General features: G+C 42.2%; 1 protein-coding gene across 2 annotated transcripts in view; it reads left to right on the forward strand.

The window, feature by feature from the left end:
* Positions 1-423: 423 nt before the first annotated feature.
* The window catches only part of LOC148356289 (protein O-mannosyl-transferase TMTC2-like), an 86224-nt gene continuing 62451 nt past the window's right edge, over positions 424-24196 (forward strand). For both annotated transcript variants that reach the window (XR_015852053.1, XM_088347896.1), the window contains exon 1: positions 424-772. Coding sequence is in view for 1 of the 2 variants with exons in the window: in XM_088347896.1 (XP_088204022.1) it covers positions 690-772 (83 nt within the window). In the remaining variant the exon portion in view is untranslated. The remainder of the gene's footprint in view (positions 773-24196) is intronic.

Here is a 24196-nt window from a genome sequence, read left to right on the forward strand (position 1 = left end):
TGACACCATCCCCTGATCTAACACCTACATGAGGGCAAGGAAAAACTCACAAACCTCAACATAAGGAAAATGAAGAACCCTTGAGAAGGGATCGCACATGAGTTATCCCCCTTCCAGCATGAACAGGCTGGATGTTGAAATAACAAACAATTAAAATAAAAAACAAATAAAATAATTAAACTATAATATAAAACAAGAAATAAAATGAAAGGATATGTTTTTTTTTGTAAACCAGCTAGACACTCTGCACCCTCAAATCTCCAAACCCCAAATCGCCCCAGCCTGAAATTCTCTCCAGAGATAATAACGGTTCTTTCCAATTCGCCAGGAAATAAAAGCTCTCTTTGTATGCCCACTATTGTCGTCGGCGCAGCAGGCAACGCGCATGCGCAACCGCCTCCCCTTCCAAAAGCACACGCGCCAGCCTAAGACTCCTCTCCTCTTTCTGCACATTGCTCCGAAATGCGTTCCACCAGCACGCAGGCCGACTTCTCGCTCCTTCTCGCCGGCGAACGAGGACCCTGAGCCGCTTGCGAGCGTCTCTGCCCGGCGGGGCAACGACATGGCCCGCCGCCATCCACTTAAGGCGCGCCGGGAGAAGCCGTGCACGGCGTGGAGAGCCGCGCTACCTTGCGGCTGAACAACGACATTTTCTAGGGGTCTTTTTTTTCCAAAGTCATTTTTGAGAAATGATCGTGGAGCTGCTGTGCACCGCCGTGGCCGTGGGGGTTTACGTCAACACGTTGGATGCCGACTTCTGCTACGATGACAGGTAAGGAGGTCGCCGGGAGATGGTGCCCTCGTTGCCGGGAGATGATGCCCTCCTCCTCCGCCTCCAGCCTCCTATCACCCCGGTTACACTTGTTTCATTACCATGGTAACGGCGCGTGTTTTCTTATCAATCCGCGCTGGTTTAAATTGGGGTCTCAGCGGTTGGTCTTTTACTCAAAACCGGTAGAGAGGTGACCCTAGTGGGGATAAATTGTAAATAAAATGATAGCCTGCACCAGTGTTTCGCATTAATCAGTGTTTTCAACCCTTTTTGAGCCAGGCACACTTTTTTTCCCATTAAAAATATCTCCAGTCGTAAAGGTCCTCAAATTATATCCCAGCACCAGTTTCACGTTTTCTAAAAACGGTTTACATTGTGTAATATTTGACCACTAGATGTCACTGTAGTGTCTAGGCCAAAATGGTAAATGGTCTACATTTATATAGCGCTTTTCAAGTCAATGAAGACGTCCCAAAGCGCTTTACAATGTGCTTCACACTTACCTATTCACACACACACTCACAAACCAATAGGGAGTCAGCCATGCAAGGCAACTACCTGCTTATTGGGGGCATTAGGGATTAAGTGTCTTGCCCAAGGACACTTTGACATATAACATGGAGGGAATTGAACCCAAGACGAGCTCTACCTCCTGAGCTAATGCCGCCCCAATGCACACCCCCAGTCGAAAAAGTTCTTAAATTAGATCCCAGCACCATTTTCCCATTTTTTAAAAACTGTTTAACTGCCTACAGATACATTGTGTAATATTTGACCACTAGATGGCACTGTAGTGTCTAGGTGAATGGCCAGCAACCCAAAATGTTAAAAGAGCCATACTAGATGAAAATATAAATTGTGGGAGTTTTCGACCACTGAAAGTCTCGAAGTTACCAGAAAAAAAGTAGTTTCCGCTAAAATGCTAGTCGATTTGGGGGGATTCCCTTGTCCAGAAAAAAAAACGCTTATTCCCAAGAACCAGCAAGCATGGAGTTAAATCTGAAGCTGTCACTTCACGTGCGTTGTTGAGATATTTGGTCCACGCTCCAAACAGTCGCAACATATGGCCAAAGTGCTGAACTCAAAGCCGCAGAGCAGGATCGCACGGCCGAGCCTAGCCGCCGTTGTGCAAGATGAACAAGGGACGCTTGACCAGATCATGCCTCTTTAGGCGTGGTCTCAGATATCTGATACCACCAGGATCAGATGATGGTGTTTGAAGTTACTAAATTTGTTAGAAAGCCGAAGAAGTGAGAAATTTGCGTAATGTTCTGTATTTAAGAATGTCACTTCATCGACATAATTCCGTATGGTGAGAACATTATTTTATTAATACTTTGCCTTGGATGTTTTGATTACATTTAAAACTACATGTTATCAGATTTCATTATGGTACATGGTGAATTGGGGACACAGTCGTTCCATCCATTCCAAAGTGCGATAAGTCCAGGAGGATGAACCAGGAAGACTTCCAGTCCCGCCCCATATTGGAGCTAAGGGAGACATTCCAGCCGGAGATAATGGAGCTGATCAAGCAGCAGAGGCGCAACTGACTTTGCGAAGGAACATGCTTCCGGAAAATAAGGAGTAATTTTTTTGCTGGGCTTATTTGCTCTACAGTGGCACCTTTGTCCTTCTACAGAAACCATATTGAAAGAAAACAAAATTTAGTCCCCCAATCTTTTGCAATCGATAAACCTTATTGGAGTCACTCGAGAGTGCTGAAGATCCCCACGCGGGCTGCTGATGTTGGATCTAAGCGAACAAAAAACAGTCCTAAATGAGCACAGCGTAGCAGCAAGATGCCAGACAAACACTTGTCTAAAAGCATAAAGGTTTTCAGTACCGTATTTTCCGCACTATAAGGCGCACCGGGTTATAAGGCGCACCCCGAAAAAATAGTTTTTGGTCCTATATTTGACATACATAAGACGCACCGGATTATAAGGCGCTACAATGGGAACGTGGACAAAACAGTCAGATAGTTCAGTCCAACTTATTACCCCCTTAACATTCCGAAAGCTTGCAAAGAAGCAAATACGTGTCGAGAACACGTGCGGATGCGGTGTCCGTACGATGTCACTCAAATGCATATTCCATCATTCGGAAGGTTAAAGTCTTGGGATTCAAGAAATGCCAACCATTCCTTAGTTTCTATTTTCTTTTTCGCTCGTAACTTTACTGTGCATATGACAATAAACACTTGGAATTGAGTTTAATTTAAAAATATACACTCCATTCCATCCATTATCTGCACCGCTTATCACAGAAACATCGAGTTCAGTCTGAAACAAGATACAGGGAAAATATATAGCCGGAGTAGCTCACCGTAGTCGTTGTGTTCAATAATAATGTGCAACCATGGTCCTCTTATATCCGTGAGTGTAGTAAATCCAGGGGAATAAAATATTTACAAATACAGAATAGTAAAAAATGCTTTCCCTATGCCGTCAACCCAACGTGTGATTCACATTCATCTTTTTCGGCCAATTGCCGGCTTTGTTTTGCCGCTTTAGCCTATGCCAGCCTGTAAATGATAAAAAGGATCCGCCCCCTTTACCTCCGAATAACTTTGTCCAATAGTGATCGATTCAAATGATGATTGACACATTGGTTAGCCAATGAAACGCCGGTAAATAAATCCCAGCATACACCCCGGACTACTTGGCGTTCGGGGGAAAATCTAGTCGGCGGCTGCAAGTTAGTTGGAAGACTTTGCAAATTAATATTGATCCATATATAAGGCGCACTGTATTATAAGGCGCATGGTCAGCTTTTGAAAAAAATAAAGGCTTTTAGGTGCGCCTTATAGTGCGGAAAATACGGTAATTCAATCCCTGCAACTGCTATAGCACTGCCAAAAAACATGGCGACACTGGTGCTACACTCGCACTTGCAATAAATCATGAAGTGATGACATAGTAAGCAACGTGTTACATTTTTTATGGGAGCGCGAACATCGAACAGGTGCTTTGTAGGTAGCCTGGGGGATCCCTTTAAAGGTCAGAAACCACGTCACGACGTTCACTAATATGCTAACTTCACATATACACGACCCTGCTCAAGTGGATATCTTCAAATGTAGACAATCATCAGTTTCTGATGATGGATTGTTGGGCGGATGTCCATTATCTTGTTGCTCTTAAGTGAGTTCCCAATCACCCCATGCTTAACTGGTGACCAGTCTTCCATGGATGAATGCAGTGTTGTGATCTGTAAAGCCTTGATAAGTCTAATATGTCAGCCATTGTGAATAACCAGTCCATGTTGTACCGTAGGTTGAACAAAATATTAACTTATAATCAATGTTCCCTGTAATTTTCCCCGGGTCTGAGCGTTTACACAAAGTCGGTGAGCAACGCTTGAAACAACAGTGAGCAACGGCAATCCCAAGTGTGGCAACTGAGTCATTAATTTATGTCCAAAACTTGACATCACGTTACATTTTGCTGAGTTTCCTGCAATGCAAATTTATTTTTCTCTTTTGAATGAATTGACTCGTGTACTATAGCAAAGGTTGTACGGCCTACAAATGTCGTTTGTTCTTACAATTCTTTCACAAGATATAAATTTCTTTTTATTTCCTGATATCTTTTGTCGCATAATATTAACATTTTGGGGGGCTTATTGAGTCGGTTGTAAGATAGAGAACTCTACTTAATCACATTTTTTAGTGGAAGTACAATGTTGGCAACAAGATTCACTTGATATAATTGGAAATTATTTGAATGCAACATAAACTTTTTCTTCTTTTATCCGTGTTTTTTTTCTACTTTTTTAAAAAAAATTCCTTTAGAAAAAATCTCTGTGTTTATTTTTTTCTGAGCTGTTTCTTTTTTCTTTTTGTTCTCTATTTACTTTTTCTTTTCTTTTTTTCTGGCTCGTTTCTAAAATTTTCCTTCTTTTTTTCTCTTCCTTTTGTTTCTTTTTTTCTCAGCTTTTCACTACTTTTTCATTTTGGTATTATTTTCTTTTTTGTTCTATTCCCCCCTTCCTTTAAGTCATTTTGTGCATAATTTTACATAATTTTTGGTCATGTTGGGATTAAAGAAGCAAAAACAACCCGAAGAGCCGTTTAGGACCCGAAAGAGCCGGTTCCTTTTAGTGAGCCGAGCCGAAGAAGCCGGTTCTCGAAAAACTCTACTAACTTTACTCAACTTCGTTCTTATTCGACTCGACTTCAAAATACCGCATTTAGGACACAACGTCAGGGGAACCCGTGTATTTTTACCTACATGCACTGCAACTTTGACTTAAGTCACTTCTTAATTAGTAATTTTGAGCCCTCATTTTTGTGTGCTGGCTAGATTTTCTTGTGCGCTGAGAATGTGCGAGCAGTGCGCAGCTTAGAGGGAACACTGCTTGTAATCATAAAAAAATTGAGATGGATTGATTGGGTGATAACCAGTCTAATAGCAATATGTCCTCAATCCATTAGGGGATGTATGCGTCCATTTAAGGATGATGAGCCTCCTTGCAGGTAGGGTGGAAAAGGAAATGATAGTTTGTGATGGCTTGAACTGGTGTGATGGTGTCGGAATTTCGAGAAGGGCAATGAGTGGGAATGGGTCTATTGGGAAGCTGAGGAATTTACTGAGTGTATGAAAACCAAAAGACATTAACTTTGGCACAAGACCAAAACATATGTATGTTATCGGCTGGTGAACGTTTACATCTGTTGCTAGAGTCTGGCCTGTCCAGGTAAATTTGAGGTGAAATGTTTTCAATCATTGCCATTAAATATTCAGTAATATCTGTGTATTATTTGTTATTGCAAGCCTGGTGATCCTGGAAGGGGGATTACCCCATGTACGGTCCCTTCTTAAGGTTTCTTTATTTTCCTCATGTTGAGGTTTTTGAGTTTTCCTTTGCCGTCATGTGGGTTTTAGATCAGGGGATGCTGTCATAATAGTCTGTGGTTTGCAATAGTCTGTGGTCTGTACAGCCCGGTGAGATTCTTTGTGATTAAGGGCGTCACAAATAAACATGACTTGGCTTGACTAGACTCATCCTGAGGTTTTGGAGTTTTTCCTTGCCCTCATGTAGGTTTTAGATCAGGGGATGGTGTCATAATAGGCTGTGGTTTACAATAATCTGTGGTCTGTGCAGCCCGGTGAGATTCTTTGTGATTAAGGGTGTCACAAATAAACATGACTTGGCTTGACTAGACTCATCCTGAGGTTTTTGAGTTTTTCCTTGCCCTCATGTGGGTTTTAGATCAGGGGGTGGTGTCATATTAGTCTGTGGTTTGCAATAATCTGTGGTCTGTGCAGCCCTTTGAGACTCCTTGTGATTAAGGGCTTCACAAATAAACATTACTTGGCTTGACTTGACTCATCCTGAGGTTTTTGAGTTTTTCCTTGCCCTCATGTAGGTTTTAGATCAGGGGATGGTGTCATAATAGTCTGTGGTTTACAATAATCTGTGGTCTGTGCAGCCCGGTGAGATTCTTTGTGATTAAGGGTGTCACAAATAAACATGACTTGGCTTGACTAGACTCATCCTGAGGTTTTTGAGTTTTTCCTTGCCCTCATGTAGGTTTTAGATCAGGGGATGGTGTCATAATGGTCTGTGGTTTGCAATAATCTCTGGTCTGTGCAGCCCTTTGAGACTCTTTGTGATTAAGGTCGTCACAGATAAACATAACTTGACTTTACTTAACTTAATAATCTCATTGTCATAGACTGGCAACCAAAATCCACCCCAGAGCATCCACCCTCTTTGTCTTTGTCTCAGTGCATTTCTTCGCAGGGTATATATCGAACATTATAGCGTTGCTGCACAGCGTTATCCCATCAATCATGTTTGTGCGTGCTCGTGGTGGTAATATCGTGGTGTTTGTCAAAGAGCCTTTGGGTGACTGATTACCAAACTGCGCTGCCCCTTGTGGCCCGGGCTCAAACGCCATCTTCACCGTCAAAGTTCAGCATCCACCTTCGCAGCTCATCAATCACAGTCTCTTTGGTCATTCATACCAGTGGTCGGCTACCTTTTCTGTGGCACGGAATGGTTTATTGTCTGATATTATTTTCACTGCCAGGCGCTAGGAAGCATTGAAGCATTTTTGTACTTTTTCTAAAATAATAGTACTGATAATTAAGATAACTACAATTATACCATTTATAAGAAAAACAACTAGGGCTGCAACTAATGATGAATCCGTCGAATATCATTTTTGATTAGTCAATGGATCAGATTTATTCAAAATATATCTTTAATTACCTTCTCTATTCAAATATTGAAGTGTTAAAGATATAGAAAAAAGTGCACAGAACAACAAAGTATAATAAACAATATGTCATGATTACCGATGGGAATCACCTGTGCCTGCTCCTTTGGCGCCAACTGCCCCGGACTCTGATTGGCTCCCTGTCCCTATTCAAACCCACTCCTATCTGTCCTCTTTTGTCAGTCCGTCTGTGAACATCAGTTAACACTAGAAAAGCCTTTTTCGATCCTGACTCCTGTTTTTTGCTCTCGTCTGTCCCCCCGGCTTCGACCTGTTTTTGATTCTGACCACCTCTGCTCTTCCGTCCCGACTTACGACCTGTCAGGAAACGGACCGGGAAGCAGGAAGTCGGAACTCATATGCGTAGACGATCTGTCACTTTAATTAGGAAAGAAAAAGTGGTCCAACACACAACAGGACCAAAAACAAAACAAAGCAGGTTCAAAGGCAGGCAAAATTACAATCTAGGTATTACTCAGGTCAAACAGGCATGAACAGGTTTTCCACAAGGCTAAGCAATGGTCTGGCCACGGGCAGTCCCAAAAGGAGCGTTAAAGTACTCCAAAAGCAATCAGTCCAATGCGTCTCAGCCGGTGTCAAGGTGCAGGGACAGCTGGGCGCCATGAGGCGGCAGTAGCTCAGGAGGTAGAGCGATCGTTTTAGGATTAAGGGATCCCAGTTCGAATCCCGGCTTGTCCGTGTTACATGCCGAAGTGTCCTTGGGTAAGACACTGGATCCCCAGTACCCCCAATAAGCAGGTTAGCGCCTTACATGGCTGCACAGATCACGGCCGCTATTGGGAAATGTGAAGCACAATGTAAAGCGCTTTGGGAAGTCATTGACTTGAAAAGCGCTATATAAATGCAGATCATTTCATTTCATTTCATGACAACCGTGCAGGACATGACAACGACCAGTTTTTTTATCCCGACCACGTTTCCCCTCTCGTCCCGGCTTACGACCCGTTTCTGACCCCGACCACATTTTTGCTCTCCCGTCCCGTCTTACGACCCCTTTCTGACCCCGACCACGTTTTTGCTCTCCTGTCCCGGCTATTGACGTGTTTTTCCGTCCTTGACACCGCCATCGCTCGCCACGTAAGATCCACTTTCCTGTTCGGATGACAAACTGTGCAAGAGAGCGACTTGCTTCCTGCGCCCAGCGAACACCGGATCGTGGGCGCAGCCCTTCCTCTTCCCTTTAAAAAAAACTTGTGAGAAACGTAACGCAATTGGGTCCTGTTTCCGCTCTGGTCCTGACAATAATATAAGAAAAGGTCAAATGTAAAACAGTCAAAATAATAATAGAAGCAGCAGGTGTGCCGAAGTTATTATGCAGCAGTGGTGTTCAAGAGGACGAAGATAGCCGAATAGCAATGAGAGACATGGCCGTCCCCGGCTCTTCATCAAAGAGCGTCCTTGCTTAGGGTCAAGAGTCGCGTGCTGAGGAAGGCTCCCGGAGGGAGTCGGAAGAGTTATGAGCGCTTAGCAGCAAGACCGGAGAACCACAAATCACTCTTCTCCTGCTTGTCTGCTGAGACTCCTTGACTAATTCCCCTTTTCATTGTCATTCGTCTTGTCCAATGGCGCTTGTTGTGATCTTCCCAAGGCTTGTACAACCTTTTACCCTTGGTAATCGAATCCCGGCTACTTCGTGTCACATGGAGTACGGAGAAACCTGGACGAGATGGCGAGGAAGGATAACTCTTGACTTGTGGGGATGTTTTTGGTGGTTCTCTGCTTTTGCAATCAGGCCGAGTGTTTTTCCTGGGCACAGCTTACGCTGATACCAATGAAAGTGCTGCTTTTCAAAGCATTACAGATTTTATGACGGGAGCTGGGAAATGAGTAAAGCCAGACCAGAGAAAATCACAGCGATTGTTCTTTGGTTTCATGTAAATGTGAAATAGAGCAATTAGTAGTTTGGGGAAAACATAAAGAAGCTTATTGCGGATGAGTTTTGCATCTGTTTGGTATCGGTACAACCCAAGATTGGTCTCAAAACCAAAGTTCCCTGTGATTTTCCTTACGGGTCTGAGGGTTCACACAAAGTCGGTGAGCAACGCTTGAAACTACAGTGAGCAACCGTAATCCCAAGTGCGGCAAGATAATTAATTATCAAACATGTCCAAAACTTGACATCAAGTTCCATTTTGCTGAGTTTCCGGCAATGCAAAACGATTTTTCTCTTTTGAATGAATTGACTCATGTACTATTGCAAAGGTTGTACAGCCTACAGACGTCGTTTGTTCTTACAATTCTTTCACAAGATATCATTTCTTTTTTTTCCTGATATATTTTGTCGCATAATATTAACATTTTGGGGGGCTTATTTAGTCGGTTGCACGATACAGAACTGTACTTAATCAAATTTTTTAGTGGAAGTACAATGGTGGCAACAAGATTGACTTGGTATAATTGGAAATTATTTGAATGCAACACAAACTTTTTATTCTTTTTTCTGTGTTTTATTCTACTTTTTTTAAGAATTCCTTTAAAAAAATGTCATTGTGTTTATTTCTTCCGAGCTGTTACTTTTTTCTTTTTGTTCTCTATTTACTTTTTTCCTACATTTCTTTCTTTTCTTTTTTTCTGGCTTTTTTCTAAATTTTTCCTTCTTTTTTTCTCTTCCTTTTGTTTCTTCTTTTCTCAGCTTTTCACTACTTTTTCATTTTGGTATTTTTTTCTTTTTTGTTCTATTCCCCCCTTCCTTTAAGTCATGTTGTGCATAATTTTACATAATATTTGGTCATGTTGGGATTAAAGAAGCAAAAACAACCCGACGAGCCGTTTAGGACCCGAAAGAGCCGGTTCCTTTTAGTGAGCCGAGCCGAAGAAGCCGGTTCTCGACAAACTCTACTAACTTTACTCAACTTCGTTCTTATTCGACTCGACTTAAAAATACCACATTTAGGACACGTCAGGGGAACCCGTGTATTTTTACCTACATGCACTGTAACTTTGACTTAAGTCGCTTCTTAATTAGTAATCTTGAGCCCTCATTTTTGTGCGCTGGCTAGATTTTCTTGTGCGCTGAGAATGTGCGAATATACGCAATTGCGCACGCGCGCAGCATAGAGGGGCCACTGCTCAAAACCCTACTGGGGTACATTTGAACCAACCCCTACATAAACTGTGTAATGTTTTAGGTTTTTTGCACCAGAGAATTCTGCAAAGGAGTACTTTTTTCAACACCCACAAAAATTGGTTCATTTGATACTAAACATTGTGGATCATTTTGTTTAGAACAACTCAACTTTTGTGTAAAACAACCCATTAAAATTAGTCAAATTCACCTTTTACTGTGTTGGTCCCTTAAGTGTTTTAGTCAAGTCAGGTCAAGTCATGTTTATATGTATAGCCCTTAATCACAAGGAGTCTCAAAGGACCACTGTCACGGTTGCCATGGCGCCCAATAGGCCCCGCCCGTGTAGCGCCAGCTGCGACTCGTTGACAGATTGGCTTTCCGTTTATTTAAGCTCAGTGCTCTCATTTTCCTTTGTCAGTCCATCAACAAACCTTAGCCCCACAAGAGGTGGGTTCTGACTCAGTCCTGTTTTTTGTTGGTTTCTCCTGTCCGGTCTTGTTCCTGTTTATTTTGTCCTGTTTAATATCGGTTTCCAGTTTCGTTCCCGTCTATTTTTGTCCTGTTTAGTATTCTCTACAGTTTTCGTTCCTGTCTAGTTTGCCCTGTTAAATTTCGATGTCCTGTTTCCATATCAATCCTGTCTGTCCCGTCCTGTCCGATATCGACCCCATCCGTCCGATATCTGGTCGGACAATTGGTATCAATCACGTCGGTGTCTGGCTTCCTGTCTTTCCACGCCAGACCGCTCCCTAACGTGCATGACTCCCCATTTCCCATAAAATAAAAGCTTGTGTGAGAAACGTCACGCATTTGGGTCTTGATCCAGTTTTGGTTCATGACAACCACAGATTATTGCAAACTACCGACTATTATGACACCATCCCCTGATCTAAAACCTACATAAGGCAAGGAAAAACTCAAAAATCTCAGGATAAGTCAAGTCAAGTCACGTTTATTCGTGATGCCCTATCACAAGGAGTTTCAAAGGGCTGCACAGACCACAGACAATTGCAAACTATGTCCTTCAATAAAACTTGTGAGAAACGTAACGCAATTGGGTCCTGTTTCCTTTCTGGTCCTGACAAAAAATAGAGCTGAAGTGCAAAGAGTTCCACACACAGATGCTTCAACACGTCTTTACACTTCAGCTTTTACATTTCCAGAATGTCCTTCTTTGAGTTTAACGGCGGTTGGCATCAATCACTTTGTTGCATTACTGCCCCTTCCGCAATGTTTGCAGAACAATTTTTCTTTTCGCACAAGCGTACGTCCATTATCAACCAGTCTTACTCAAAAAATAATCTTGATGTCATGAATGCTGATTCGGGGCACCTGCGACTCCCCTGGTCGACAGCCCTGGCCGCTGATTGGCTCCCTGACTCTTTTCAAACCCCGTCTTCCAAGAGGAAGCTGTCAGACCGTCTGCGAACCTATGCTCTCAGCTAGGCAAGCTTTGTACTATCCGACATCATCCTGCCCTGTTTTTTCCTGCCTGATACCCGTTGCCGACCTGTTACCGGACCCGTTTCTGGTTTGCTCCTCCGTCCCGGCCATCGACCTGTTTTGCCCTGTTTCCTGCCTGATATCTGTTGCCGACCTGTTTTCTGGACTTGTTTCTGCCTTTGCTCCTCCGTCCATGGACCTGTTTTCTCGCTGTCTATGACTACCCTCGCTCGACACGGAACTGCCACTTCCGCATTCATGAAATCAGCTACCAGTGACCGACGATCAGGGTTGGGTAGGGTTACTTTAACTGGATTACTTTCAATTACTTTTAGATTACTCCAATACCAAATATGCTAATAAAAACAAAAGAAACTAAATATGAATACAATTACTAAATTTTGTGCAGGCTTGGAATACATGGAACGGCAAAAATGATGTTGGCAAGCTGTTTGGATTTATTTTCATTTTGTTACTGTCACATTTTATGTTAGTTTTGCCGGAGATCAAAGAGAACAAAGCCAGGAGAGAGAGCTTACCACGTGTTGTGAGTCATCATTTGATTCATATTTAGTTTCTTTTGTCTTTTATTCGCATATTTGGTATTAGAGTAATCCAAAAGTCATTGAAAGTAATCAAGTTAAAGTAACCCTACACAACCCTGGTCGCATTTTATGTTAGTTTTGCCGGAGATCAAAGAGATCAAAGCCAGGAGAGAAGGCTTACCACGTGTTGTGAGTCATCATTTGATTTATATTTAGTTTCTTTTGTCTTTTATTAGCATATTTGGTATTGGAGTAATCTAAAAGTAATTGAAAGTAATCCAGTTAAAGTAACCCTACCCAACCCTGCCGACGATCATCGGATCGTGGAAGCAAGCACTGCTCTCTTTCTCAATAAAGACTGAGTAAAACGAACGCTATTGGGTCCTGTCTTCGTTCCTGGCTTGTGACAGTGTCAAACTTTTTGGAGACAGCCTGTTGTTGACATTTTATTTAACTTACAAGGAAGGGAGCGGCATGGCTTATTATTTAAAATGGATTTTATCATCATGGAAATTGCATTCTGAAACCCACGTAACCCCAACCCTGTTTCTGATCCACTACAATAAGTACATCAGTATGATAATGTCCGTCAAAAATGTCCTTGATCCGGGTTCCAAACCATCCGGCTTTGAGTGCAAACACTAATGAATTGCCAAGCTACATGTGAGTCAAACCAGGAACGCCTTCAAATGAGGAAAGCATTTATGAGAAGAGCATTAAATGACCACATGTAAAGGACATTGTTATTGGAAAAACATGCTCCCTCTTTCTTTTTGGGTTCCCTCTGGCATGAATGAGTAAAGCAGTGTCCACAATCTATGAACACTCAGGCTGCTTAAAGAGATTTGCCAATTGGCGCCACGGACTCGTTCTGCTCATAATCTTATCGTCGCTGTCTCTGTGTTCTCGTTTGCCCGCGTCCCTGTGTCCTAGACCACAGGTGTCAAACAGGCGGCCCGCGGGCCTGATCTGGCCAAGGGATTGAATCCGGCCCGCGGGACAACCCTCAGAGAAGCGCAAGAGAAAAACAAGCTGCAGGTTGAAATATGTCAACTTGATGTTGCCAAAGCCAGGTGCCTCGAACAAAGACAATGGACTTGTATCTCTCTCTCTCTCTTTGTCTCTCTCTCTCTCTGTCTCTCTCTCTCTCTCTCTCTCTCTCTGTCTCTCTTCAACCCATTTTCTCCCTCTCTGTCTCTGTCTCTCTTCCAACCCTTTTCTTCCACTCTGTCTCTGTCTCTTTCACTCTGGTGTCTCTCGTTTTCCCTTCCTTTGTTGCTCTTTGTCTCTTTCTCTCTCTGTGTTTTTTAACCTCTTTTGCTCTAACTTCCTTTTTTCCTTTTCCCTCTTTTCTCTTTCTCTCTTCCTAACCTTCGCGCTTTCTTTTCTCTTTTCTCTCCTTCTGTCTTTCTATTTCTTTCTGGATTTCTTTCTTCCTCTCCTTTTCTTTTCCCCCCCTCTCTCACGACTTTTTATCTTTTGTTTCTCACGCTCTCTCCCTCTCTCTATTTCTCTTTCTTTGTCTTGCCCTTTTTCCTTTTCCCTCTCTCTTTCTCTTATTTCTTTACCCCTTTTTTTCTTTCTCTTTAATCCACTAGTCCGGCCCCCGACAGAATGTTTGTTCTATCGTGTGGCCCCCGAGTTAAAATGAGTTTGACACCCCTGTCCTAGACGGATAATTTTTGCTGGACGCAAATGGTCATTATTACCCGACTACTTTTTTTTTTTTAACAAAGATTTACCGCACTCCAAACTTTTCGCCAGGCAGATCCGCCATTGTTGTTTTGGTCTCGCGCCGATCTCGGCAAACGAGATCTCGTCGCTTCGAGATGACGTCATTGTTTTGGCGGTTGTCGAGTGAAAGAGAAGTATGCCTCCAAAAAAACAGTTGGTATTAGGTGCAAATCAACAAAAAATTGGTCATTTCTTCAGTGTCGGTAATAAGTCGAAACATAATACAGAAGGTGGTAACCACGGCAATAATTCCGGCACGAAAAAACGCCGGAGAAATTCTTCAGAAGACTGCGAAGGCAAGAAAAACATGAGTGTTGAAGTGAACAATTCGACGAAAGTAAATAAACAAAAGAATACTCCTAGCAAGAAAAGGACTTTTCTACCAAAATTGACTCAATTATATTCCTGGTTACGCTATGAGGAGGATGATAATGGAGGCTACATGTTCTGTGATGCGTGTACCCAGCGTGACAAAAAAACTGGATTGCATAAATCGTTGCTGTCTCAGTGTTCCCATTTGCCCGCGTCCCTGCGTCCTAGACGCATCATTTTTGCTGGGGATGCATTGTGTCAAATCAACATGCGTCCCCAGGACGCAAAAGTAATTGAAAGTAATCAAGTTAAAGTAACCCTACCCAACCCTGGTCTTAGCATAGTGTCATGTATAGTGAGTCTGTAGAACAATAACTTGAAGTGTCTGAATTTGAAAACACATTTGACAATTTTGAAAGGCGTGTTAAAGTTAAAACTTATATAAACTCTATGTTGGCAGAATTACTCAAATAAAAGCATTAAGGTAAATAAATTTCCCAAACGGAAGAGCGCTGCCCGCTCCCGTGTATGCAGTTAACTTTATTCACACAGGAAAAAGAAAAATACACCGGAAATGCGACTTCAAAATAAAAGAGTACAAGACTGATAAACGTACAAAAGATGCAATTAGACTGATTATTGAAACGTTACTTCATGTGTGTGTGTGTGTGTGTGAAAGATTGTTTTTATATTTAGGAATATAAAAACAAGTTATATTCACACAGTGAATTCTGAGAAATGTTACAACCGAAACGACCAACCTATCAGGCGATAGTGGATACCTATACAAAAAAATGGGGAACCCTAGTTAATGGCCAGTCATGCGCACCCTGCCCTGAACCAATTGTCAGGTTTCGGATTACGCCAGTTGCTCATTTTTACGTTGACATCGTTGAAATGTAACGCCACAAACAGGAACTCTGTTGTTGACGGTGCTGCTTTTGACAAATCCGCCCTTGAATCCGACCGGGCGGGCCGTTTCAACAAGAGATCAATTGCATTGCAGATGAAGAAAAACACATGCCCGAGCTTACACGGCAACATGAGATAATGGAGACACATTGTGGAAATTAAAAAAGTGAAAAACCACTGTCACCCAATTGAAAGTCCTTTGACTGTTTCTGATTAAAACACCATCATGTGGTAACTCTTCATCGACGCATGCCTTGAGACAATGTTATTCATTTTCTAAGGAACATTTCTGCTGGCAGCACGCTTTCACCCCCCCAAGCTGTGTACTATTGCCACACAAGCACACAAACACACCCAAGCATTTGCTCACATTCCTCTTTGGCCTACATCTTGCACCAATATTTATAGACCCCGAGCACGCGACTGTAATTTCAACAGTTTTGAAATATCGACGCTTGCATTTAGGTCAGTTTTGGGTTCGTTTTTAACAGACAGCAGTGTTCATTTTACCTGTGAAAAGTGATGGGTCCCGGGGACTCGCATGCTTAAAAATCTATGGGTCCCAACAGAGATCTATGGGTCCCCAACATTTAGTGTTATCGAGGTTGAAATTGTAAATCGGCGACGAATATAGAAATAAATATATGAATCTATATATTCATTCAGTTTTAATCATCACACTTAATTGGTAATACAAAGCAGTTATCACTTCAGATTATTCAGTTCACAAAAATATTGTACATTATAGAAAATAATATTGCTATAATATTAGTCTATATATTCATGCAGTTTTAATCACTTCAGATTTTTCAGTTCATATATTCTTCCTGGTTTGCTGTCCCGCCACAGTTGTAATGCCTTCTCAAGGTCCCATTGCAGTAACGGAATTTCCATAGCTAATTTGTGGTTTTCATTGTCGTTGTGCCGATCCAATGTGCTTTATGCAATCCAGTTTTTTTGTCACGCTGGGTACACGCATCACAGAATATGTAGCCTCCATTATCATCCTCCTCATAGCGTAACCAGGAAGACAATTGAGTCCATTTTGGCAGAAAAGTCCTTTTCTTGATAGGAGTATTCTTTTGTTTATTTACTTTCGTCGAATTGTTCACTTCAACACACGTGTTTTCCTTGCCTTCGCGGTCTTCTGAAGAATTTCTCCGGCGTTTTTTCGTGCCGGAATTATTGCCGTTGTTACCACTTTCTGTATTATGTTTGGACTTAGTACCGACACTGAAGAAATGACCAATTTTTTGTTGATTTGCACCTAATACCAACTGTTTTTTTCGGAGGCATACTTCTCTTTAACTCGACAACCCCCAAAACAATGACTTCAAGAGACCAAAACAACAATGGCGGATCTGCCTGACGAAAAGTTTGGAGTGCGGTAAATCTTTGTTAAAAAAAAAAGTAATCGGGTAATAATGACAATTTGGTGTCAAAAAAGTTGTGTCCCGGGGACTTGACACAATGCAAAAATGATGTGTCTAGGACGCAGGGACGCGGGCAAACCAGAACACTGTAAAGGTGTCTCATAAACATGAAGACAGTTTCATGCACAGTGAATACCACTACCACTTGTGAAAAGCATCACAGCTTTAAGAACCTGGTTCGATTTCCCAGTCTGTATGTGAGTGGGAATGACTTGGTCCTTCACACCTCATGAAAACCGTAGCGGCATGGATCGAGAGTCGACGAGAGTGACGATAGGTCAAAAGTAGATCTGGTCATTGTAGCGTGATATCATTAAATGTTGTGTTATTACCCGTGGAGAGTTCCGGTTTGGGCCAAGGAATTTGAAATGGATGATTATCTGCATGGGTAATCTCCCAGTGGGAAGGCTTTGCAAGGACCCAATTGGGTATCAGGTGCATTGCTTATCAAGAAAACATTGCAGTGCTGGCGGCCAATTTGAGAAAGTAAAGCTAACAAATCTACATAGTGTTAGGAAATAAATATTAAAATGTAGCGTTTATCAAATTGTTCGAATTAGTTATCTGACTCCATTAACCAAACACAACCTACATTCACCTAACAATACGCGCTTGTTTCTTGATGGAAAAGATGGACGAAAAAAGCCGACATTTTCACACGGGGGCAGATTTAATTTCATTGTTAATTTAACTAAGTGAACTCCATCGAAATCGGCCGAATTAGTCGCATTAATGTCATCGGAGTCTCTGTCAAGCCTCCTCTCTCGTTCTCTCTTGCTTTCTTCTCTCGGCCCACGTTTTTCCGCAAGCTGGTGTGCCGGCTCCTCCCATGGGTGTGCCAGGGAAGCCCCCCCCCCCTGGGCTTCACTACCTCCTCGCCGAAGGGCGTCGCAATGTCTGTCTGTGCGTCTGGCCTTCTCCGTCAACACTCACAGGAATTCTGCTATCAGAAATACGTCTGATGCATTCCACACAGCCTAACCTTCTAATGTACCTTGAAGAAAAACAGTCAGTGAATATCTTGCATTAAACTCAATAAATAACTTGTATTCAATCGTATAAAATCCTTTATAGTCAAATGTATAAAATCCTACAATAGGCAGCCAGTCTTCCCCCGTCTTCAATGAGACAAGTGGACTCATGAGTCATGAGGGACTGTGCAAGAAATGTATTTGTGTTTAATGGATATCTGCTGCATCTATGTTCCATTCTTATCTCCTTCCATTGGAACATTACTTTTAACCCATCACACCGTGCTGAAGGTCACTGAATTATTCATGTCTGGTTTGTTAGACCTTACACATAGGTTTCCAACTGTAGACCCTTTGTATCTTTCTCAATTTTTTATTAGTTGAAACGGGAGCGAGGAGCGAATGTTGAAGAGGATCTACAGAGCAGAAGTAAATGGAAGGAGACCAAGAGGAAGGCCGCGATTGACGTGGATGGATAGTGTTATGAGTGCACTGCAGGAAAGAGGCTAAATATAATGGAAGCCAGAGCTCATGTTGGTGATAGGAATGAGTGGAGAGGTGTTGTAAAAGCATAGTGGGATGTTTGGACATGTTCTAAGGCACAGGTGTCAAAGAGGCAGCCCGCGGGCCAGATCAGGCCCGCTAAGGGATTGAATCCGGCCCGCGAGACAACACTCAGAGAAGCGCAAGAGAAAAACGAGCTGCAGGTTGAAATAGGTCCACTTGATGTTGCCAAAGCCAGGTGCCTCAAACAAAGACACTGTACTTGCATTTCTCTCTCTCTCTCTCTCTCCCTTTCTCCCTCTCTTCCTCCCCCTCCCCCTCCCCCTCTCCCTCTCTTTCTCTTTTGTCCACCCCTTTTCTCCCAATCTCTGTCTCTTTCACTCTCTGTGTCTCTCTTTTTTTTCTTTGTTGCTCTTTGTTTCTTTCTCTCTCTGTGTCTTTTTAACTTCTTTTGCTCTAACTTCTTTATCTCATTTTCTCTCTTTTCTCTTTTCTGTCCGTCTTTCTATTTCTCTTTGGATTTCTTTCTTCCTCCCCCTCTCTCACGACTTTTTATCTTTTGTTTCTCACGCTGTCTCTCTCTCTCTCTCTTTTTCTTTCTTTGTCCTGCCCTCTCTCCTTTTCCCTCCCTATTTCTTTTATTTCTGTATCTCTCTTTTTTTTCTCTTTAATCTACTAGTCCGGCCCCCGACAGAATGTTTGTTCTATCGTGTGGCCCTCGAGTTCAAATGAGTTTGACACCCCTGTTCTAAGGGATCGGCAGGGCACTTGTATGATGCGGCAGGGGTAAACCAGTGAAAGCTGTCGGGCGCTGTGTTGTGTCACCCTGGCCCGAGTAACATGGCCGCTTTCTTGTGTCCCGTTTCATCTGGAGGGACGAAAGCATGAGCAACTTGGGTGCCGAGGTGTTTGGGCAGTTGGGTTGGCCATGTTTTTTTGTGTTTTTTTGCTACTTTTTCCTTTTTTCTTTTCCTTGTTTTTGTATAAGTGTTTGTCTTGCTGTGGGTCACCCCTCTTGAGGGATATGACCAAGGTAGATAGATAGATAGATAGATAGAATAAAACTATGCAGGATGAAACAAAGCATTCAATGTTACAGTTGGAAATGCGCATCTCTGCTTTAAGAGACAGATCCCCCTATCCTTTTACCAACCACACTAATGATTTACAGATGTAACAGACATCAAGTTAAAAGTAAAAATCCATCTGACTGAGAACGTTGCACAAGAACTTCTGGAAGTTCTTCTCATTTATTTTTTCTATGAAAGTTGTTTTCCTAACACATTTTCTCCCGATAGTCTTTTCGTGGTAAACAAAATAGAAACCCTGAGTTACACTTACTTCTCCATGACATCATGTCTGCATGTCCCTCTTGGGAGATTATTTTTCGGCAGTCGTGCAGCGTACAGTATATAGCTCCCGCGGGGCTGCCGTGACCACACAGCGGCGACAGAATGTGGCCGAGGAGTATAAATGTACTTTTAAGACGCCATATGTGGTTTCATAATGGAGGTCATGTGTATATTCAGGGACCGTACTCAGAGTTGGACAAACGTGTATTCAAAAAAACAAACCAACAAACCAACAATCATCCCTGGTTGACTGCATACATTTATGCAGATCTCATAGTTTTTAGGGTTGGAAATCGGAATAGCTTTCCTTCATTTAGGCAAATCTCATAGTATTTAGGGTTGGAAATTGGAATAGCTTTCCTTCTATTTCTGTCAGGAAACGGACCGGGAAGCAGGAAGTCGGAACTCATATGCGTAGACGATCTGTCACTTTAATTAGGAAAGAAAAAGTTGTCCAACACACAACCGGACCAAAAACAAAACAACGCAGGTTCAAAGGCAGGTAAAATTACAATCTAGGCATTACTCAGGTCAAACAGGCACGAACAGGTCTTCAACAAGTTAAAGCAATGATCTGGCAACGGGCAGTCCCAAAATGAGCCTTTAAGTACTCCAAAAGCAATCAGTCCAATGCGTCTCAGCCGGTGTCAAGGGGCGGGGCCAGCTGGGCGCCATGACAACCGTACAGGACATGACAATTTCCAGATTTTGTTTTGCTTTTGTTAGAGGTCAAATAGGTGGGATTCACACTCTAAGGAGGACCCGTGCAGAAGCACTGGTTAGGCAAATGGTTTCGTTGTACCCTTAGATAATTAGCACGCATCCTAACCTCTGTGGTGCCCCTCTTTAGCTCCTGTTTCTCAGTTGCTAATGTTGGAATGTGCCAAGTGGTCACGGAGAAAGAAAGCAGTGCCTATATTCGATTGGATACAGTGCTCTATGGCCTGTTTTTTTTTTTTTTGGATTGGAGAAAGACACTGCATTGGAAAATGCAGCAAATGATGCTCCAGAACTCAACACTATGCAAGTTTTTTGGAGGGGAACACACTTGAAACTTTGCTACTTTGCATTTTCATTTGTCTGTTACTTTAACTTGATTACTTTCAATTACATTTGGATTACTCCAATACCAAATATGCTACTAAAAGACAAAATAAACTAAATATGAATAAAATTACGACTCACAACACGTGGTAAGCTTTCTCTCCTGGCTTTGATCTCTTTGATCTCCGGCAAAACTAACATAAAATGCGACAGAAACAAAATGAAAATAAATCCAAGCAGCTCCCCAAGCCTGCACAAAATTTAGTACCGTAAATTCCCGACTATAGAGCCCACCGGATTATAAGCCGCACCCACCACATTTTAAGAGGAAAACCGATTTTGTACATACACAAGCCGCACCTGTATATAAGCCGCATGCGCCCACATTTAAACATGTAACACAAACACAAAATTAACCCAAACTCGACTTCAAGTCCCGCGATTGAAACTAAATGTTCTTCATTAAACTCCACAATCCAAAAATCACAGCTGGCAAAATGAACAGAAAATGATACCGGTACTTAAAGTTTGATGCAGACCTGCAGAGTCCGGGTCCCGTTGGAAGTAATCCAAGGAAAAAAAGTGTATATTTCCAAAGGTAAGGGTGGGAAAAATATATCAGATGACCACATTTACTCACGCAACTCCTTTTTCTTGAACCAACTTTTTACCCCCTCTTCTTTCCTTGTCTGTCCCTCACCTTTTGCGGTCCCCACTTAAACTCGGCACCCCGCGTTTGTTCCGCCCCTCATTTTTCGTTCACCCGTGCAAAACATATCAGAATAAGTGTCTAAAATAAATACAAATAAATACAATACAAAAATATACAGTTGCAAATACATATCAAACATGGGTTACACATATTTACAAAGAAAGACGGTACACCGAGAGAGTTTTGAAAGCTTTAATAATAATAATATAGCTTTGACAGGGCAGTTAATGGTAGCAACACTCGAGCGCCGCTAGCAGCCGTTAGAAAAATGACATAAATTGGCCGCATCACTGAATAAGCCGCAGGGTTGAAAGTTAGGGAAAAAAGTAGCGGCTTATAGTCCGGAATTTACGGTAATTTTATCCATATTTAGTTTCTTTTGTCTTTTATTAGCATATTTGGTATTGGAGTAATCCAAAAGTAATTGAAAGTAATCAAGTTAAAGTAACCCTACCCAACCCTGAAAATACTAACAAATTAAAAAAGTATTTGAGACCCTTTTTGAGTAAGTACAGAATGTGTCTCTATTTCTCCAGATCCTCCTCTGGCAAAACCAAGTCTAGCAGATCATCTAGCTGTACCGCAATACGTCATCAACAATTACACGTTCCTAAGACAAGGACAAAACAAGTTTTGGGGTCTGAAAAGATGTTCCAATAATCACATTTGTGGGATTCCAGAATAACTTTGAGCCTTTGGAAATATATTTCGAATTTGGTATGAGATTAGAAAATAGCTCAGCTAGTATTCTTTTTCCAGAATGATCCTTGGAAGTTGCCAAAAAATGTAATCTCCAACAAAAATGGTGTCACGGGACCGGACCAGATCGGAGGCAGGAAGGATGAACTCAATCGCGTAACGACCAGTTACTTTTATTTAGCAAAATAAAAGTTGTCCAACACTCAGGGACAAAACAAATCAAAAACAGGCTTACAGGCAAACAGGAACTCAGACTAGGAATACTCACAAAACTGGCTTTTACTCAGAACGGGCAAACACAGGTTTCTTCAAATCAAACAGAACAGATTAATGCAGAACAGAAAACGCAATGAACCAGCAACCGGCAATCCCCAAAACCCGCCTTTAAGAAGCACACACGCAAATTAGACGATCTGCTAAAGCTGGTGCCCAGGGGGCGGGGCCAGCCGGTCGCCACGGCGACCATGCTGGACATGACAAATGGAGGACTTCATATGCTGTTTTTGGGGGGGGTTCTACAACACATCCTTGGGAAAAGGTTGTAACCTGGTGTACAGTTTACATAATTTCACCATTTATTTACATGCTTAATCAATGGTATTTATTTATGTGTGTAATATATCAGTAATACAATTTCATCGAAAATAGAGGTAATGACAGCAAGGGAGGTGTGTTTCTTCAAATTCAAGCAACTCAATGAATGAATGGATGAAAATGTCAGGCAGGACGGAAGGAAAACTGAGATCACTTGCACTCGTTTCTTGGTTTTTATTGGAAGGAAGGAATGACAAAACGTGATTCTTCGATTCGTTGTTTGACGAAGCTTGACAGGTGGGCGAAGGCTTGGCGGGAACGGTCGCGGACAGGCGGTGTGGTAGCGTTGTTGGTCGGGGATGTAGAAGAAGGGCGTCGTAGTGTTCGGAAATGTGGTCAGGAATCAGACGGGCAGGGCAGGTCGTAGGCAAATTCGGAAACGGGTCGGCAACGGAGATCAAGTAGAAAAACAGGAGGCAGGCAAAGAGTCGGAGGTACGGGCTTTCTGAGCAGATGGCAACAGATAGCATAGTACAATCAGACAGCTTGTTTCCGGAAGCTGAGGATTTAAATGGCGCCAATCAGCTGTCCTGGCTGTTGGCGCCAAATCCTGAGCACAGGTGTTCCCGATCCGGGTGATTGTGACAGAAAACTTCATTTCGAACATTATAAAATAAAAAGAGGACAAAAACAATGACTCAATAACAAAATAATGTTAATATAACATGTCCGAAAAGGGGTAGTATGAAGCAGACGCTTATTTTCCCTACCCCTTTCATCTTCCCTATTAATCACATTCTATAGATAGCTCCTCTTTTGTGTCTAAATACAACACAATCTCAAGGATACACACATTACATAGGTCAGATATCAATAATTATTATAATAACAATAGTCACTTATTTTATACACTAACCATCGTAGTACCCATCCCTCAACATCATAATGCCACTAGTTACCACACATCACTGCGACACCAATGATAATAACAACAATAGCAATGATAACAGTTATGATATAATACTAGTAACAATAACAACAGAGTTAACTATAGTTGTAAACGCAGTATTTCCAATCTCCCGTATCACTCATATCCCATTTTCTTTATCTCTGTATTCCGCCAGTAATGTTTTTTTGTACAGTGGAACCTCGGTTCTCGACGTATCCGTTCCAGAACCCTGTTCGAGAACCGATTTGTTCAATCACCGAAATCATTTTTCCCATTAAAAATAATGTAAATCGTTTTAATCCGTTCCAACACCCTGAATGTTTACCATGAATGTTTAACGTAAACATGAAGCTAACCCAGGCTAATCGTACGTTCGCGTTATCGTAATCTTCCGTACGAAAGATTACGCTAACATGAACGTGTAAAAATAAAAAAATCAGGTCGTTTACAAGTCATTCAGCACCACAAGTGGCTAGCGCTTTATTGGAAAGGGGGCTCCGTTCCAACACCCTGAATTTTGGGCTCAGTTCCAACACCCTGAATGTTTACTTCGAATCATAAAGCTAACCCAGGCTAATTGTATGTTCGCGTTATCGTAATCTTCCGTACGAAAGATTACGCTAACACGAACGTGTAAAAAAAAAAAAGATAAAGACAAGAATTATGAATAGGATTTCTTACCTTTGTGGTGGGCAGCAGAAGGCGCATGCTGTATTCCCCCTAGCAAGATCGGAAACTCGCACACCTCTTTCATATTTAGCTATTATGTCTTTCTTAAAGGCAATAGTTGTACGAACAACTTTTCTTTTTTCACCTGTCCTGCTTGCACCGACCTTCTTCTAAAGCATAGTTAGGGGCTAAAACACTCCGTTCACCGATATTAAAAGCGAAAGCAAAAAGAGGCAAGTGTGCACGTGATAACAGTTGGTCACGAGGGGTGGGGCGATCTACACGATCTACACC

The sequence above is a fragment of the Urocampus carinirostris genome, chromosome 11, assembly GCF_059441175.1.
Source record: "Urocampus carinirostris isolate Australia breed hairy pipefish chromosome 11, RoL_Ucar_1.0, whole genome shotgun sequence".
NCBI lineage: Eukaryota > Metazoa > Chordata > Actinopteri > Syngnathiformes > Syngnathidae > Urocampus > Urocampus carinirostris.